Source organism: Toxotes jaculatrix, chromosome 12 (assembly GCF_017976425.1).
Source record: "Toxotes jaculatrix isolate fToxJac2 chromosome 12, fToxJac2.pri, whole genome shotgun sequence".
In the NCBI taxonomy this organism is placed as follows: Eukaryota; Metazoa; Chordata; class Actinopteri; family Toxotidae; genus Toxotes; species Toxotes jaculatrix.
The window spans coordinates 20,294,933-20,315,063 of record NC_054405.1 but is presented as its reverse complement, the minus strand read 5'-3'; the positions used below and the strand labels follow the sequence as shown (position 1 = coordinate 20,315,063).

General features: G+C 40.3%; 1 protein-coding gene across 2 annotated transcripts in view; it reads left to right on the top strand.

The window, feature by feature from the left end:
- Positions 1–20,131, top strand: part of LOC121191139 (replication protein A 70 kDa DNA-binding subunit-like) — a 34,807-nt gene that overhangs the window by 2,843 nt on the left and 11,833 nt on the right. For both annotated transcript variants that reach the window (XM_041052228.1, XM_041052229.1), the window contains exons 7-13: positions 5,014–5,320; positions 7,089–7,191; positions 7,316–7,384; positions 10,703–10,895; positions 14,842–14,978; positions 15,588–15,736; positions 17,747–17,876. In XM_041052228.1, the coding sequence (XP_040908162.1) occupies positions 5,014–5,320; positions 7,089–7,191; positions 7,316–7,384; positions 10,703–10,895; positions 14,842–14,978; positions 15,588–15,736; positions 17,747–17,876 (1,088 nt within the window). The remainder of the gene's footprint in view (positions 1–5,013; positions 5,321–7,088; positions 7,192–7,315; positions 7,385–10,702; positions 10,896–14,841; positions 14,979–15,587; positions 15,737–17,746; positions 17,877–20,131) is intronic.

Sequence of the window (20,131 nt, the reverse complement as noted above, 5' to 3'; positions counted from 1 at the left end):
ATTTGGACGTTGTAAAATTTTCTCAGAGTTTAATCTTTAGCCTCAGTTCTAAACAAGAGTAATCTGTTGATTGTTTACACCAGTCACTCTCAGGTGTGTTTCACTATGGTAAGAACGTAATGGTACTTTTGGAATAACAAGGTATTTTAGGATTAGATATTAGATAGGATATTTTAGGTTAGATTGTTGAGTTTTGCCCCAGTTACTGTAGAGACAAGTGGAATAATTTGACAAACTCTAATCTCACCAACAGAGGGAGCCAGATACCCTTTGAAGGAAGGGTGTTGACGAATGATTTGCAGTCCTCTCACTGGTTTCTCTCCTCAGCACTGTTGTTCTGCAGCCATAATTTGGGACCAACAGAGTCTTTGTTGTTCAGTTTTCAATCTCATTTGCCATACCACACTTTAACCACTCTGACTAAAAAGTGAAGTTTTCATTCCTTTGATATTCATGGGACTCCAGTGTTCAAAGGCTGTAGTCGGAGTGTGGGTTAAGAACTAGATGAAATGGGATCATAAGGCACAGCATGGTTTCCAAACCAGTTGAAGGTACCCACAGGAAATGCTAAATTAATGGAAGAGTGCAGTTCTTTCAGCTCAAGTGCCTTTTTTCCCCCCCCCCACATCACCTTGCGCACTTTTATCATATTTACTGCTCAACCATCAGAGCAGGAAACGTTTCTTGTTGCCCACTGGCCACCGTGGTTGGTGGAGTCCATAAGGCACCCTTCACTGTTTTACCACCAACCAGATTTTTATAGCAGAATAGGACCCCCAAATGATGGTTGGTTTCCTGCCAAGATGGCTGGTGCCATGTATCATGCCTAAAGTAGAGACTGTGTTTTATTGGATCTTCTTTTATTAGCTTAGCCTTTGTTTCACTCAGTTGTTTATACCACCAACTGCTCACAGCATCGACATTGATTTTGTTATGTGGCAGAAGCATATCCAGTAGTCCTCCTCAGTGGAGGATGTAGGCATGTGGGTGGATAATGAGTGCTTGATATATATTGTGTGTTTGTGCATGTGTAGGTGTGTGTCCATATGTGTGTGTTGTGGCTGAGGGAGCTTGTGTGGGCCGATGGCTCCTCCAGTTCATGGCTTCATGAATATTGTGTTGTGGACTGAATCCCCATGTAGCGTTGCACAGACGGAAGGAGAGAAGGAAAGTCAACTAATTTGACTCGGAAAAGATGAGGCTCTGCGTTAAGCAATTCATCAGACTCTTTCTTCGTTATATCCTTTGATCCATGTTACATCAGAGATCCCGCAAGATACAGTAAACCTGCTGCTCTGTTTAATTGTTCTGTTGATGAAATGTCCTGCATGCCTGTTTAGAGCCAAAAACAAACTTTATGCATCAAATCTCAAAGCGTTTTTTCCTGCTCAATGCATCTGAGTGTCTGATTACTTTCCGGTATTTTTGTAAATTGCAATTTCAGTAAGTAGATAAATTTGTGTGCAATCACAAAATGCTAAATGCCACAAATCAAGTGTTTCCAATGAGCTGTGGGCAACATAATGACTTGGGAGGCTCTTGTTTTATTAGAGGATCTGAGTTCAGCCTCAGTTAAGACTTCAGTCTTTGAGCAACACACTGAATCCCTGGGCACTCCGATTTGGCTAATATGGCTCCTTGCTTCCTCCGCTCGCGTCTCTTCCTCGAGTCTAGCTCCTGCCAGTGGGGATGGCAGAGAGAACTAAGACACAAGCAAGAGAAATAACGGCAGAGGAGCTGTTTTTTCCAGACGAGACGTCCTCGCTCACTATGGCGTCATATTCACAAAACAGCTACTCCTCATGACGCATCTCAGTTGTCTCGTAATGGGTTGAAATAAATAAATAAGAATTTCAGATAACTGCTGCTGCAATACCAATTATAGACTGATGTGTCAGAGCATGATAGAGACAACACCAGCAGACAAATACATTTGTTTATTAGTGAAATAATAGAACAGATGAGACGGAGTAATACAATTAAATAAAGTCAATAATTTGGCTCTGAGACTCAGCAGGTACAGTGAGTCCACTCTATATGGGCTCAGGCTGGATTTTATCAGAGAAATAATTCTGTGGCTAGTCAGCTATTTGGGATACACAGGATATTCCCTTGGTTTCTCCCTCCACCCTCTTTGTCTTCTCCGAAACGTATTTAAGTATTGGAACATCCTTGAAGGCAGCCCTTGATCAGTTTCCAGGTCAAGGGCCAGAGGACGGAGGAGTGAGGACGGGAGGAAGCGTAATTAGCTTAGCTTACCTCCTGTCAAGTCTACATACTCTGCTCTGTGGTGACCTCTGACATCCTCGGAGTGGGAGGATGTGATCAGAAAACATTTTTTGCTCTGGTACCAGCAGAGTTTGAAGAAATAATTTTGAGCATTGGTTTTGTTTTGAACATTTAATAATGTTTGAGCATGTCAGTGACCAGTGACATTATAGTCTATTCAAAAAACGTTGAGTCACAGTATTAATATTCTGAAACAATATACAAAAAAACAATCTATAAGCGGTAGGTGTGGAGTCAGAGGTCATGACACAGTAGCCACTGACGGTTCTGTACTGCCATTTAAATATTCATCAGCACCCATCACTTAAAATAGACTACCTTCAAACTGCTTCGCAGATGATATTTAAATTCCAAAAAGAGATCTGCGCTTGCTGAAGTGCAGTTAAAAAAAAAAAAAAATTCATTATTCATCAGTAACCATTCTCTGCAGGTTTCCTTTGTCCTCACAGCTCTTTATTTCTTCTCCTCTCTCTGTGTCACATAAACACACATGCACACACACACTCACACACTCTTTACACACTCTCTTTCTTATTCACTTTATTTATTGCTTTTTTTTCTTGTCTATATCTTTCTCTCTTCCTTCAGTGTCTCCACCACCAGGCACTCTTTACAAACAGGCTGTTGAATACGTTGTTGGCATGCATATCAGGAGCCTGTACTGATCTTAATCACAAAAAATGAGGATCCTTGATAGAGCTCTGTGCCCCTGTCTTTGCTCTGTTCTTCACCATCCTGCCACCCCACCCATCCTCCTTCCACCCATCCCCACCACCTATCATCTCCCCTTCTCTTCTTTCAGTACCAGCTTCTTCCCTCCAACACTCCATCCAGATACCGTGTGTATGAATATTGATGTTAATTACCCCTCGTCTGAAAATAGCTGTTCAACCTGTGATTTCCCCAAGGAATTTGCTCAGCACACACACACACACACACACATACTGGAGTACATGCCCACAGAGGAGGATATCTTAGAGGTGAGTTAGTTGTTCTCCAGCATGGGAGCTTAAATCAAGGTGGTCTCTGGGGAATTGCGTGTTTTTATACCAGACAATTCTTCCCCCAGTTGCTGTTCCCCCATATGGCAGATCATTCATGCCAAAACGAGGCATTGCACAAAGTGTATTTTGACAACAGATAACTATCTTGCCTGAATCACCGCTGATGGGGCTGATGCTGCTTTATTGTGGGAGGTGAGATAACACCTTGTGATTCTGTGGGCAGGTCCAAACTGTTCAAGTTTTCTGGCACTGTCATTTGTAAAAAGAAGAGGACACAACAACTTTGCTAGTTGTTGTGTTGAATTCTTTTTGTAAGCGCACACCTAATCATAACAGGTTTTTCAGTTCAACAGAGGACAGCAAACTATCTCAGCTTGATTAGACATTGATGTAGAGAAGGTGTTGGGGTGGGGTTTCCGAAGCTATCCAACCACCCAGTGAGCGTTCTGACAGAAGTGTGTGTGTGTTTATACATAAGTACTATACAATAAAGTAAATGTGTTATAATTGATTATTAGGAGCATTTGTAGGACAGAAACCTTAGGATTCCTTGTATGCTCTCATATATCCTGCTGGCTATTTACAAATATCATGTTATAGGTGCAATACCCATTAAGCTTTTTCTTTTTTGCCTTTCATTCTGACTCTAAATACAAAATGGCCACAAGCATTAATGTGGTTAAGACTGGTATTTACAGATTTATGTCTGCTGCCACAATACTGATATTCTGATAACTAATCCTTTTTTTTGCTATGACTGAAAGGCATAAGTACAGTAACAGTGAAATTAATGATTGTTTGGCAGTCGTACCTAAGAGGAAAAACAGTTTAATTCATTGGCACAAACTGATGTTAACATAGAATTGAGTGACTCTATGGAGAGATCTGTAGAGAGAGTTGGGTATTTTATTATTTTGGCAGCTGCTCACATGATCAGATAACGGACTACCACTAATATTTATTACTGCTGAAATATTAATTAAGATTGTATGGCCTAATGGCAAACCGATGCTATACCAGTTATCTATCTGCATCTGCAAATAACTTTGTCAACGTCAGGTACTGGCATTGATAATTTTGACATGTACTTTGAGATAATATCTATCTCACAGTGTTTGGAACTTCTGCACAGTCAATGAAGAAAATTATAAAAAATGCTACTTTTACCATAATTGTGTATAGATAAATGTAATTGATCCAGACATTGGATAAGATCCAGACATTGCTAAATTGGTGGAGTACTCATTTAATTGTTTAATTTCATGGTATGTTAGTGACAGTGGCATGAATGACTAAGTATATTATTAACTATTTGGTACTCTGACTAGTTCAAAAATTGTATTTCTGTACCTTTACACACAAGCATAGATGGTTCAGTGGCAGACTGCTGCTTCTTTGTTTTTTTAACAGATTGTCAGAAAGAGGTGAAAAATGCCCATCATAATTTCCTCTGAGCCTAAGGCAACATCTTCACAGCGCTAGTTTCGCTCGACCTCAGTCCAGAACCGAAAGACATTCAATTTATAATGACATAAAACAAAAAAGGACTAAATCCTCACATTGGAGAAGTTGGAACCAGCAAATATTTTGTATTTTTGCTTGATAAATGAAAAGATCTCTGTCAACTAATATATTTATTCATTAATCTTTCAGCACTATTAAATTGCCATCATGTTAATTTGGAGTTCTCCTGTAAGTATGTCTCTTTGTTTCCTGGCAGCCTACTCTCCTTCCCGAGGCCGTGGAAGAGGTTTTGTGGGAAAGTCACCCATGAAGACTTCACCCATGGAGGCTTCACCCACAAAGGCTACACCCTCGAACTTCTCACTTATGAAGTTTTCCCCCTCAAAAGCCTCACCCTCAAAGTTTTCACCCTCAAAGGCCTCACCCTCAAAGTTTTCACCGGCAAAGGCCTCGCCTGCAAAGTTTTCACCCATGAAGTTTTCACCCATGAAAGCTACCAGCACTTCTCCAAGTTCTTCCTCAAAACTGATTCCTATTGCCAGCCTCAACCCCTACCAAAGCAAGTAAGTTGAAGAATGTGTGGCACTGAGTGGCACTTTCGGACATGTTTGAAAATGTGTGTATAAATGTGTGTGTGTGTGTGTGTGTGTGTGTGTGTGTGTGTGTGTGTGTGTGTGTGTGTGTGTGTGTGTGTGTGTGTGTGTGTGTGTGTGTGTGTGTGTGTGTGTGTGTGTGTGTGTGTGTGTGTGTGTGTGGATTTGTGCATGTTAGCCCATTTGCATGGAAATGAAATGACCGATCTTGCCTCAGAAATGGACACTTAAATGGCAGGTACTGCTTGGTCTTTATGATTTGCTGCTAAGGTTTTGATTCTGTTATTTGGCCCAGTGGGGACTGGACCAGCCTCGTTATTTTCCTCCCTCCCTTCCTTCTCACAATTTCTTCACCTCCTCCAGGGTTCCATTTTACTGCTGTTTTTTTGCCCTCTTGTTTCTTATCGTTTCATTAGACTTAAGTCTCTGTCTCTGACCTTAAAGTTGGCCACAAAAAGACAAGAGCACAGTGTAGGAAGATGTAGCTGTCCAGATTGGAGTAAAGGTACCCTGTCAACTTTCCCTCTATGTTTGGGCTCTGATAACGTAGCCCTGTTTGAAATTGCAAGCTGTAAAGATAACTGTGCCTGTAGGTGTTGTAATAAACTGATGACTGTTCTAACTTTGAAGTTGGGGAGCACCTACAGTGAGTAAAACAGATGACTTCAGCAGCTGTGGTAGTTCCACGTACGTTTGCATGAAATGAAATGTGCATGTGTGTGTCTGTGCGTCACAGTGTTACATACAGTAGTTTATATAGAGATGCTGTGTATGTGCACATGGTCTTTTATGTCTGTTTTCTCATCCCATTCTGCTGGTGTTAAGTAATAGTGTCTAGAGCAGGCTATTGGCTTTTGGCTGCCATAAACCTTGGTGTAGCAGTCTTATCCATACTGAGCAGGGAATGGGGTTCACTCTGGGCCAGCAGCTGCTCTCATGATAGGAAATTTAATTGCAGGCAAAGTTATGGTATGAATATCCTCCACTGCACAATTATCAACGCAGTCAAAAAGCTCACTGCTGCATAAACTGCCGAGCCTGGCTGGCTGTTGTTAAAAACAGAACGAGAAGCACATTTTAAATGCATCCAGGAGTTGGCAGATGTACAACACCTACTTCACTCTTTGAAAAGAAAGTTGCTGGATGCTTTTTTTTTTTCTTTCATGGAACTTTAAAAAGACTGAAAAGACACTCATGCAATTTCCTTGGGAATTGTTCTTTTTCGCAGTTGTGTTTCACGTTGGTGACTGATGTGAGCCGAGTTGGGATGCTCATTAACAAAAAAGGAAGCTTTTAAAGTGTCTCTGCAGCATTCTTTTCTGTTTGTGCTGACCTTTAGACTGCAGCTCCTTTAGTTAAGTTGCACATAACTGTTGGTCAAAGAAAACTTCTTAAAATTATTTCTTTAACAAGGATATACTATATATCAAGTGTTCTTAGCCCATTCACATAAAGAAAGTTGTTGATGAAAATAGAAGATGAAAGCATGATCTAAGGCATTCATGTAACGTTTTCAAGAGAAATATTTGTAGAACTTAGATTTTGGTCTCTATCCGTAAAGTAGTTCATTTTAAGGTCAGTTTTAATTGAGGTGTTTTTTAATTTAATTCAAAGCACTGACATGTTTTCCTCCTAAATCATTTATTTATTTAAGTTATTGTGTAATTAAATTTCACTGACATATACTTTTTAAGTTTTGATTTGGTGTTACAGATATCTGCTCAATGTATATCCCTAGGTGGACTGTCAGAGCCCGGGTCACGAACAAGTCCAATGTCCGCACCTGGAGTAACTCTAAAGGAGAGGGCAAGCTCTTCTCCTTTGAGATAGTGGATGAGAGTGTGAGTAGAGGAGTAGAAAAAACGCAATATCTGCCTGTTGCATGTCAGCATATGTCACACGTGGCTGTTTTTCATTTTATCCGTACGCCGAAATGTTGCTTGACGGAAATGTGCTGTTCAACAGGGAGAAATCAAGATCACAGCCTTCAACAACGAAGTGGACAAGTTTTTCTCTCTAGTGGAGCAAGGCAAGGTGAGCAAGTCCCACTCACCCATATCCATCCACACTCTAGGTGATAAGAGCTTCTTGGTAATTTCACACAAAAATGTTTTCCCCTTGCCCAGGATGGCTGAATGCTGCAAGTAAATGTTTGTACTGACATTTCAAAAGCAGAGCTGCCCAAGTCATTAACTCAAGACTCATTTTGACAAGAGCAGAACAATATCTAAAGGCTATAACAGAATCGCAGACTAATCCTTAGTCACAGGTATCCATTTTGTATACACATAGTGCCTTAAACAAGTGTGTCATTGGTAAAACAGAGGCTAATAAACCCTTTCTGCAAAATCCTTCCGTGTCTGCAGGACTTTCGGCCAATGAATGACCTGGAGGCAAGTATTAGAGGATTTTGTGAAAAGGATTTATTAAGTCCTGTTTTACTCAAATATATATGTTTTAGACATATTGACCAGTTGGGTGGATATATGAGGCTGGGCATATGAAGCCTATTGTAGTTGGAGTACACTTTAAAAACCTGATGTTTTCTAATTGTTTTGCTGTTGTTAAAGTGCCTGGTTATCTTCACTGTATCAGAAATGGCCACCAGTCTTGTAGGCTGTGTTCTCCGTAGATCACTTATGTATAAAGTTTCTCTCTGCATTTAATTTCAGACTGTCCCTCAATAATGGCTCTGTAACAGGATATCCACACAGAAAAGCAGCTGCTGTGTTTTTCAGCCATCTACCTCACATGTGTCTGATTGAACAGATATAATTCAGTTTTAATCAATCCATTACTTGTGCTATTTTCACATGAACGTGAACCAAAGAGTATTTTTAGGCTCCAGCTTGCAGTGATTGTGTGTTGGGCTCTGATTGCTTCCAAAAAGCTTGTGACCTGCAACTCAATACTGTGCCTGAGCGCCTCCTGTGCAGGCACGCACGGAGGACTGAAGCTGCTGTTGCTCCTCTGCTGACATGCTGCTCACGCTACACCTCCTGTGTAAACATGGTGTAAGAAGACACTGTCTGGGGAAACACAAAGAGGGAATTTCATGCAAAGAAGGCTGTAAATTTGGAAGGTACCGTGAAGGAAAGCTTGTCAGCTTAAGTTTTTGTGAGACTTCAGATGTCTTAAGGAGAAGCATTTATTGAAGCTTGATGCATCAAGGAGAAAAGAGATGAATATGACAAGTTAACAAGTGTATTGCCACCCAGGTCTGAAAGCTGTCCTTGGCAGGGCGAATTTAAACCCAGATAGACTCACATGACACTTCCGACATATCCAAATATCATTACGGTCATACCACATTACTTACATACATGTGTGAACATTCTATTGGGCACCTAATCATAAGCATTAACTCACATTAACCTAAGTCACATTGCGTACTTTCTCTCTTATCTCTGAGGGTCTCTACTACAACCTTGGTTGCCATGGCCACTTCCAATGGTGACTGTGTAGATGTGTCTTCACACCTACTCTATAGATATACAATGAACTGAAGTCTGTAGTAAGTGACATGTCAGCATCCTGGATTGAAACTGTTCCTAAATAAAAGAAAGGAGATGTAATGAAGGAAAATTCCTTCACAATATCCACTTGATTTGGAAAATTCAGACTACTAAAGACTTACATTTGGCTCAAACTCAAAATGCATTTTGCTTAGAACAAGGATAAGATGCTTCTTTCAGGCATTGTGTGAGTGTGTTAGAGCAGGCAGCACAGTCAGAGGACAGACAGAGTGGAGCTCTTCCTCACAGAGCAAATTCACAGGGTCTGAATTTAACAAATTGTTAAATTGCATTGGAAAATGGCTTAGTTAGATTTCTAGAGGCTGGTTTCAGTTTCAGTGCTGTCACACCACTAGGGGAATGATTAGTGACCAGTAACTCTCATAACGTGTGAGGTGTGATCAAAAAATTCAGACAATCTGTCAAGCCCTAATACATATAAATCTTTTTGCCAGCTGGTCTAAGAGTCTTTGGTTGCAGCGTTTGTTAATAGGATCATCTTTCAACCAGAGGGCCCTGGTTCAAGACCTTATGTCAGCAAGCATCTGCTTTACTGTCCTTTAGTAAGAAATGTGCCTACCAGCTCAAACTCCCGTTACATAACTGACAATGACACTGACCTCTGACTTTGCTGGAGGGCTGCAAAGTAAACAGAATTTTATACAAGAATTAAAGAAGAAGACAGTTGCATCCTTAAAATAGTCATGAATATGAGGGAATAATTCATATAATAAGAATGCCTTATTGATGCTAATTATTAACACTGAGTAAGTTCCTCGTCATGGGAGGCCAAGGGCTCGGTATTGAGTTTATCTAAGTGGTTAAATAAAAAATACCATTAATAGACAAGTGATGAAAAAGTTGAATGTAAGATGAAGTATGTAGATAACACAGGGAGAGATATCAACAGATTTATTTTTTCCATAAAGGGGTGACACCAGTTAGCACCTGTCTCAGGGACCAGCTGGAAGAATAATCAACATGCTGTTGTTTATGCAAGAGGGAAACTTGGTCTTGTTTGTGTGTGTTGTTTGTGCTAAAATAGGTGGTTCTCAGTCTGAACACCCAGAACGTGCCCTTTGCATGTTTCCGCATACCTATGCAATTGCAGCCAGGTAGAACACATGCTGAAGCTCTTGCTCAACTTAGTCAGGCCCAAAGAGCTTAATAACTCAATTAACCCTGGCCATCATTTTGCTAGTCACACTGGCTCAGGTATCAGCCACTGGCAGTGACTCCCAACACAGCCCCAGATCCAATTTGTGCCCTCTGCCCTCGAAAGATAAATAAAGGAATGAATCCGTCTTCCCTTCGTGATCTGAGTATTGACAGAACAGTGAGTGGGTGTGACTGGCTCTGTGCGGCCAGAATGCTTATCACATTAGTTTCATGCTCATATCTCTGTGTGGGGTAAATCAGAGAGAGTGAGGGAGGAAGGAAAGAGAAGAGAGTAAGCCAAAGAGACAAAACTAAGAGGCAAAGAGTGAGAGAGAGTGGATATTGGATGGAGAGCTGGGAGAGTAAATGAAGAAGTGTGCCCCAAAGATCGAGTTTAAATTGTACTGTTTAGCAGACTCCTTCTTATTTTCTGGTGAATTAGAGAAGTGATGGGGCTGATATGACACCGCATCTTAGTTGGACCTGAAGGTTTTTCCATTCTTATTAAGAGATTTTGGTGGAACAGAAGCTTTATTGTAATAATAATTTCCTTGGAAGGATCAATAAAGTGGTCGCTCAACTCGATCAGTCATAGTTGCTTCAAATTCACAGTAAATAACCAGTTTGATTTGGTCTAATTTTATAATACCAGAACACCTCATTCACCTGTTCTCTGTAGGTGTACTACATCTCCAAGGCAACGCTGAAGGTGGCCAACAAACAGTACTCCACACTGAAGAACGACTATGAGATGACCCTTCACGCTCATTCATCCATTGTACCGTGTGATGACACTGAGGGCATCCCCACAGTGCACTGTGACTTTGTGCCCATTGCAGAGCTGCAGAGCAGAGACAAGGACGCCATCATTGGTAAGAGAAGTTGTTCATCAGTGAGACTTTATTTGTACGTTTCTAAACATTCGCTCGAAAATCGAAACATTGATAATCAACTGATCCAGGCAGGTATGTGTCAAACTAATCAGGCATTCTGTCGTGAATGTACAGATAATGATGTGACTCACTGTTTCTGCAAACTTTGTGAACAACTATTGACAGACTACTTAAAGACAGAAAATTGAGTGTGATTCAGTGGCAACTTTTTTTTTTGCTGCAAATCCACTCAGATATTGATTTTTTTGGGGATAATTGAGGAGAGATTTTACATTACTGAAAGGCTGCTATGTAGAGAACATCTGTTTTAAACAACCCTGTGAGTGGTGCCTCCAATCAAATGAAGAAAAGGTTCATGTTGATATTTGTGCGATGAAGAGAACCATCAGTCTGTTGCACTAGAAATTACATGGACTGATGTTGGTGTATAGAAAAGCATACTTCTATCCTAAACCTTTCTTACTTCATCCTTTGTTTGCTTGTGTAAGTTTTCTAAGTCAGATTCTCCAAACTCCCTTGACTGGCCAAACTTGCTCATTTAAACATGAGGAGGTGTTCGCTCATGAGATTTGAACCATTAGCATAATGAACTCTCCTAAAATTATAAGGCTACCTGTTCTCTACGTGTGGGTAAGCTTCATTCATAAAAAATGTTCCTCTCACGCCACAGAGCTTGAAGTCCAAATCTAGCTGTGTCAGTATAGTGGCAGAGGACCTGAAACAATTAGGAAATATAAATAGTACATCTGTCAATGATGCCATCAGAGCAGTGCTGCACTGTGACAGAAATAAAGAGTGACTGTTCTGACATGAAGTTAGCTGAATAAAGACATCTCTCTAAAGCAAAGCGGTCCATGACTAATATGAGAGGCGATCAGGGGGACGTGACAGTCATGTAGCTGTTAGATGAGAGAATATTGCAGTCTACAGTAGGTGATGTTGTACTGTCGGGTGCAACAGAGGAATATACTCGACAGCGACCTGCATAAGGACCCTGAGGCAACTGTCGGGATGAGAGAATATTCCAACAGCTACTGAACTGTATAAGTTTGTATGCCAGTATATGCCAGTAATAGCATAAAATCTAAGATAAAACCAAGCTATGATGATGATAGTATGGTGAGCACAATGTTAATTTTACATTAAGAATAGGTTATTTATTTTTTGTTATCCTATGTTAACTCCTAATTCAATCGGATTTATAAGACATTATGACTCAATATCAGAATAGTCAGCATAGTGTTTTTCTCTGTGGAGACAGTCAGACTGTCTGTGCATGACTGGTACATCTGGTCTGGAGCATTTGTGAGTTTCATTTGTTCTTAATTAGAGAACAAATTCTCTTAAATCACTCTTATGTGCCACCTCACTTTGTGTGACTGGTTCATGCATGAGGTCTGTTGAGTAAACAAAAAGAGGGCGCATATTGTCAGGCTCGGAGCTTAGTTGTTGCCAGTGTTTGAACATGTTGGTTATCAGCCGAATCACCTCTCAAACTGCTCAGTCAACCTATTTAATTAAAGGCCATAGATGTAAAAAAAAACAAAACAAAACTGAGTTTTAGACAGGCACGTGCCAGTCAGTTGGGAACTACATGTCATGGAAGAATACATTATGACAGGGTCAGAGGGAAGGTTAATTCAGGCATACAGTAAAGAGGAGAGATAAAAAGAGGATAATGCTCATTTCACTGTTTTTATTAAGGTTAGTTGCAGTGCCTGCCCTCTGTGCCTGACAGGAATGTCTTATCTCTGCGACATGTAAATTGGGATGGTCCAAGTGTAGATTGGGGTTGAAATTAGTTATTCAACTGTGTGCACTTAGTAGTCTGCTTGGTATTAGTGAGATGGTGCACAGGTATGACAGTGGTGTGTTTTCAGTTGTGGCAATGAGGATGTAATTTTAAAAAAAAAACTGCTCTTGGTCTGGATGCTGAAAGGTGAGGACATAACATTGAATGCTACGAGATTTTTTTTGTTGGTGATTTTTGTCCTTGCACCTGATGTTTGGGGGGTGTAATCATTCCTGGGGGAGTATAAAGCACTTTGTTCTATACAAATAAAGTTTAATTGATTGATTGACAAGAGTTAAACAGGGAGGAAGTAGCACAGCCGCAGTGGAATTTTAAAGAAAAATTTCAGACAAAATCTTGTTTGGATGAAAATCGTTGCTTTGCTGACCCTTGTGGTTTGAAAGGTTTGAATTTGTTGCCTTCCTCACCACATCCATTTACACAGGTCGGTGTGGTCTCATGTACTTGTGATCACACATTCATATGTGATTTTGCATTTCACGAGAGTTCAGTGCTCTGCTGCACAGGGTCAGCAAGACATACAGCAGCTGCAGCACAAGCAGTGCTATTAATTCTTTGAAGTGTTGGGCATGCCATATTAGAGAGCAACTCAGTGGTCGTAAAGAAACGTAAACAACATGCTGTAACCTACTGAGAGGAAGATTAATGTGGGTTTACATTTAGAGCCGTAATATTGCATGATTACATTGGTGTAAGCTATGAGCAATACAAACCAACATAGAAACACACTACACAGCTGAGGGATGCACTGAGCGGTTTACCTGGAGGAGTGTGTTTGCTTTGGTTGCAGAGGGACAGCGTTACATGTCCTGTGCGTCATCTGTTGTCTCTCCATTCACCCACTCTCCAGTCCCTCTCTCCCCGCTCCTTTGTTAAATAGGGGATTATAACATGGTAATGAGAACTGTCAGCCTGTTCCTGTGGTGATAATGGAGTTCAGAGGTGGATGACATCGTCTCAATCATAATGGAATTAAGGAGAGCTGAGAGAGCACAGACAGAGAGCAAGGGAGGAACAGGGGGCGGGGGTTTAGAAAAAGGTTAGCAGAGGTAGCAGACAGGAGGATGAAATTCAGAGAATGACTACTTTGAAAAGTCTGTATTATAATTCTGTCCAGTCATTTTATTTAATGCATAGACACCGGTCCTGAAAGCATGAGATGATTGACAGAAAATTAAGCACCATAAATCTGATCATTGTTAAGCCATTTAAAGGTGTCCTGTGGAGTTTTTGAAGGACGTGAAGAAGAACTTTGTTTGTTTGTAAGAAAACTCCATGGGGGCGCATCAAGTTAATAATCAAGTAAAATGACAAACCTCTGCTGTTTATAGCTTCTTAAATACGGCCACTTTTCGCTCATTTCCCATGAATGAAAATGGGTTGTAAGTCTATTTTGTGAGGACAGAAATTCAGTTTTAAGTCATCAATGCTGTGATGGTGATTTGTCATTCAGTTCTTTACATTTTAAAGGTTCAGTTAATTGAATTAATATTGTACTCTCAGTGTATCTCACCCTGTGTTATTGCATTGAGTTGCACAGTCCTGCTTCTTGATTTTGTATTTGTTTCCTTTGTTTTCAGTAAACTTGTGAAAATTGTATTTGTTGCACAATAACTGTTTCATAGATTAATTAGATTTGTTTTGATTTATTTTTAATATTAGTCATGGTAGGCCAGACTCTTCACCTCCTTCTTAGAGCTCAGCAGTGACTTCTCCTCAGTGCAGTAATCCTGAATGAAGCGTTTAGGCCTTGAGCATGACAGGAAACACGAATGAGGAATGAGTGTGTTTGTTGTGATTTGGGATGTGGGCCTGGGTGTTAGCCAGCCTGTTATGACATTTATGTCAGTCTGCTGTGACTTGGCAATATCAGAGGGGTGTCAACTCTCTACTTGGTTGGATCTTTACTTCTTATGATGTGATAACACTTCACATTATGTGGAGAATATCCAGGAGGCATTTTTACACTTTACACCATGTAGAGACATTTCAAAAGGCTGTTCACATAGCACACTATTGCTTCCTGTTTCTTATGTCCTTGTAAGCCTATTTGTCTACCTGTATTCATGAGCTATCTGTAAATGGAGATAAAATGATTCTCTCTGCCTGTAGATGTAATTGGAGTGTGTAAGAGTGCAGAGGATGTATCCCGTATCACCACTAAGACCAGCAGAGAAGTCTCCAAGAGGGCCCTCAACCTAATAGACACAACTGGCAAAGTGGTGACAGTCACACTATGGGGAGAAGAGGTAATAACTATAATCCCTCTCCCCCTCCCCCCATTCTCTCTCTCTCTCTCTGTCTTCTTGCTCTCCTTCTCTATCCAGGGATGGATTTGCGGTTTAAAATAAGAACATGTTGAGCAGACTGCAATTAATCGTGTGTTTATGAAGGTGTCCATGCGTGTATGTGTGTATGTATCCGTGTCAGTGCACATGACATAATTGCGTGTGTGCTCTTGCGTGCAGAGCAGTTTGATTGAGTTTTCTGGGCTGTAAAATTTGGATCGGTCAAATCATTTCTGTGACCTTCAGGAGTGTTTTGGACCAGAGTCCCTGATTTGAGACAGAAGGCTAAATAACTCTCGAATGTGCGTGAAATGGCACTATTCTTCTCTAAGCTCATTCAATCTGCAAGAGCTAATCCCTCCTCTTTGCCAAAATCCAAAAATGACTTTCAAATTAACTTGTAAGTTGTCCAATTATTAAAGCAAACTATACCACATATTACTTTCTGGTCTCTCCAAACTGCGGACAGACTGAACATATAAAAGACAATAACACAACTGCTTTCGCTGTCTCTTGTTTTCTATCTTTCTCTCCTCAATTACAGTCTTGTCACACTGTTTCTTTCTCCAGGCAGAGAAGTTTGACGGCTCTGGGCAGCCTGTGGTCGCCATCAAAGGAGCTCGCTTGTCTGATTTCGGGGGCCGATCTCTCTCTGCTTTGTTCAGCTCGACAGTCATGGTCAACCCAGACATACCGGAGGCCTTTAGATTGAGGGCCTGGTGAGTCACGCTGGTGTGCCGTGCTCACATACACATTCAAAACATATATCATCCATACAATGTGGTCACACTGGCACCTCACAAGACACAGTATGTGTAAACACACAGGCAAATTACTCTTCAGATATAGAGATTTCATCCTATTCAACTATAATACCATAGTAAACTATAATAAACACTAAACACAGAGCATGCTCACACATACCGACACTGATGAATAACATTGAACACAAATCCCTGCTGATCACGTGTCATGAGACTGGTGGCATGTGCCTCCTCAGTCACAGCGGGACTGTAGACAGGATGTAGATAGGATTGGATAGAGGGAATAACAGAAAAGCAGAACATGGATATTTCTGGATTCTAGCTCTGAACTGTTACTGTACGTGTGCAGAAAAATGGGCACACGGCGAGCAGAGTGAAACTGGATTCCAGTTCCCGTGGAGGGATTTTGAATTATGACTCATTCACTCATTAAGGCTGTTCCCAAGTCTGGCCACCGCTGAAATATAAATGTGCTTTTTTTCTTTTTATTCTGAGTGTGTACATAATGCTCCAGTGTGCATTTGATTGCCTGTGTGTTGCACTGAAAGTTATTCTTAGGCATAAAATTGCGTCAAACAGGATGCTCGCAGAATGTGAATACAGTAAATAAAGGGGCATGTTTGTTGGCACCTGTGGGCATTGTTCTGTTCATTTTTTCAGCCATTAATATCTGATTTATAAATTTAACTAATTGATTGATGAACAATAGCTTCTGCCATTTTTTTTCCATGTGCCTTGTGTTAGTTACTGCAGTTGCATGTGTGTGTATGTGTGTGGTTTGGAGAGGGAGAGAGAGGAGGGGCAGGTTCCATTGCTCCAGCTTTAATCTTGCTCTTATTAGTCTCTGGTCAATACAGCATCTCATCCTGACATTCAAAGGGCTAAATAACTAAAAAATAGGGACCCTCCTTTCTTTGATTCCTCCTTCCATTCTTCTCTAATCCCTGGCTTTTCCCACTGATCTCTGCTGCTGTTTGGTCTTTTCTCCAGTTTACATGCTGACAGTGGTGAACGAATGACAATGAATGTTATTGAAGGAGCCGGCAGAGTGGTTTCCACTCCTTTTTAACATTTAGGTCTGTGCTTTACAAAGACAAAGAGTGTCTGTCTGACTTGAGTTCCTGTGGTGATGTGGTGCTTTGTGGGATTGTTTTGACCAGGCTTTGCTTGCATAATTGAAGGAAACTGATGAATTTGGATGATGCCTTGATTAGATTGGTCTCCTCAGCTAGAATACAGAGCAGGAGTCACACTGGCGCATTAAGATTTTAAAGGGAATATTAAAAAGGTAGATAAATGAATAGATGGAGTGGCCAGACAATAACAGAGATGAGCATGTTCTGTTTGTTCATCTTTTCCCTCAGTCAGGAAACAGTGTACATGGCTAGAAATATATGTAAATATGGAAAGCTGATTGATGTGTGAATGCGTTTGTCCATGATAGACGGCCGTATGTCAGATAAAAGAGATGGCAAGATACAGAAGGCTGTAAATCAGTTCAATCAGGGATTAAGGCGAAAATTCAGTCATGGCTGAAGAGGATTTCTTTATAATAATAGCAAGTAGAGTGTAGTGTGCAATACAGCACAGTATCTCCTTTAGAGGAAAAATCAAAGTCTGTTAATCTAACGTACGTTCATGCATGTAAACGCTTGATTTCACAACCTCTTTTTCACAAAAACAGAGACCCAGTGCTGGACATGTTCACTCATATTCACACACAACTAATATTAATGGTGTATCTTCTGTAATATCCAGGGATCATTAGACACGCTCTCAGGTATTCTCTGTCTGTGTTTTTTATTTTAATCAGTAACTCCCCTTTCTTTTTTTCTTCTTTCTCTTGGATTCGCTACACTCTAAATAATGCATGTTATATTTCACATGTAAGAACGTGTGTTGTGGTATACGAGCGTGTTTGCGCATACCTTTATTTGTACCTGTGCTCTGTGTTTTAATGTCCAGGTATGACCAGAAGGGCTTTGCACTCGACAGCCAATCCCTGACAAATTCAAGGTCATTGGGCAGCGGAGTAAGGGTGAACTGGAAAACCCTGAGCGACGTTAAGAATGAACACATGGGGCAAGGAGAGAAGGTGCAGTACACACATGCTTACATACATACATGCATGTACACACATATAAACATGAACACAGCAGGGAATCATCTAAAAAGATTATCGCAGGCATCCCTAGTTACAAGCGGTGTTCCTCATGGCTCTGTTTTGGGCCACCTCCTATTAGACTTCCGTTTCTAATTGTTTACAGGAAAACTTTTTCAAACTTGTATCTAAATCAATAAAATCTTTAGTACCAAAAAGGTTCTCCTCGTTTGAAACAAGTAGTGAGGTAAGTGAGAAAATCTGTGTGGTTTTTTTTTTTATAATTTGGATTTACACACCCTTTTATGAAAAATCTACCATAAAATAGATTTTGGTGTTGGTCTTTTTAATTATTCTTCCAGTTAATTAATTAGTTAGTCTATAAAGTGTCAGAAAGTAGTGGAAAAAAATGTCCTCCAACCCAAAGTGTTACCTTCACATGTCTAGTTTTGACTAACCAGATGTTCAAATGACCAAAGATGACCAAAGATATTCACGTCTCAATTAAACACAGAAAATACTATGAGAAACTATGGCTAAATCTGTCCAAAAATCTGTCTTACTCCGGGGGTTGGATCTCATTCTCTGTTAATTAAAACACTATGAATGGACTATTATGTAGTTTTCAAAAAAAGAATAACTTGAAGATCAAGTAAGGACATTTTAAGCAATGAAGATATAAACTAAGCTTTTATATCCTCATTTCACTGAATGTGTTGCATATGTAGTATTTCCGTTTCATTGGCTTTGGTTGTAGATTCATTTAGGTGCTTGCATGATTCAGTGCAGTCCACAATAAAGGGCCAGATTGTAAGAACCATTACAAAAACCACAAGGAACTGTAGCACAACTATTTTATTGGGCTGTGTAACTTGAGGTTTGATTTTTGATTTTTAGATTGTTTCATCCTCTGGCATTTGAGTCACAGAAAAGGGGATATACAGTAGATCAAATAGAATGAAGCCACAAGTTGTGTAACAGCAAAAACCAAATCTTGTTATTTGTGCTGCAGTTTTAGTTACATCTCTGAGACGGCTCTTTATGAAAACTTTGGCTGGAAGCAGATTGATGTGTGAGTCAGTGAGTCTTTCTCTCACTCAGGCAGCTGGCCAATGTTTGAAGAGGAATGAAAGAAACCCCTACAGATGATGTAACATCAGCATAGCTACAGTACAACACAGTTTGAAAGCAGAAGATCTTTTAGTGTTGTTAGACAAGCATGGTAAACACCAGGTTTTGGTGTCCGTGCCTTAGAATCAAAGAGAGCTTCACTGTTTTGCACCAAAGTTTCACAGTCACACCAGGACAAATCCATCAAGTTGCTCTTACTACCTTATTGTTATGTATGTTTAGCTACACATACAGTATGACCCAGAGTTTATTTAACTTCAGTTGCTTGTTAACAGGGCACTTGTCAAAATTCCTGCTACTAAACATTACAGGGACATAAAATGTTAAATGGTGTTTTTGGGTGGTTTTGGAGTTTTGTTTGTTTGTTTGTTTATTTTGTCAGCCATATAGAGATAAAGGCCACTTATTTGAACCATCAAGGATAATTTCCTGTGAACAGACATGGATTTAGCAATCTATAAAACTGACTGCTTCTCAGTCTCATTTGAATGTAAGCGTTTAGACAAACACAGACCCAAAGTCAGTCTTCCATTCATTGTAAATAGAGCAGCTCTACCCTGTACCTTGCTGTGACTTCATGGATTAGAGTCATGGTCCTTTTGTTTTAGCTTTGGGACGGCTATAGTGATGTTCACATATTAAGCTGTTTTGAATGACGTATGCCAATATGAGGAGCATGTAAATGGAGGAGCATGTACTCTTAAATTATTCCATTCCATGTGCAATTTCAAGAAGTGTCATTGCAGAGAATTATCATGCTTTCAGCTAAAAGTAGAGTGCATGCTGGTGGCATGTGCCTCTCATAAACTTTGTATCTAATTAATTAGGTTTATCTTTTGACTAGTCTTCCACATTCCTCATGTTTAATTAGAAGCCACTTACGGGTAGCTCCAACATCAATGTCGTTTCTAATAAAAATTTCTAATTATGTGTTGGAGGTGGAGGAAGCCTATAGGGCATAACATTACCAGAAGGGAAGTAGCGCGGACTGAGAACGTGGGAGAGTGAGAGGGGCTAGAACAGCCAGGCAGAGCCACTTAAACTTCTTGTCACTTACAAAGCTGTGTTGAAAGATGGAAGGAAACAAGGCCACAGGAAGAAGAAGGAAAGAACAAGGA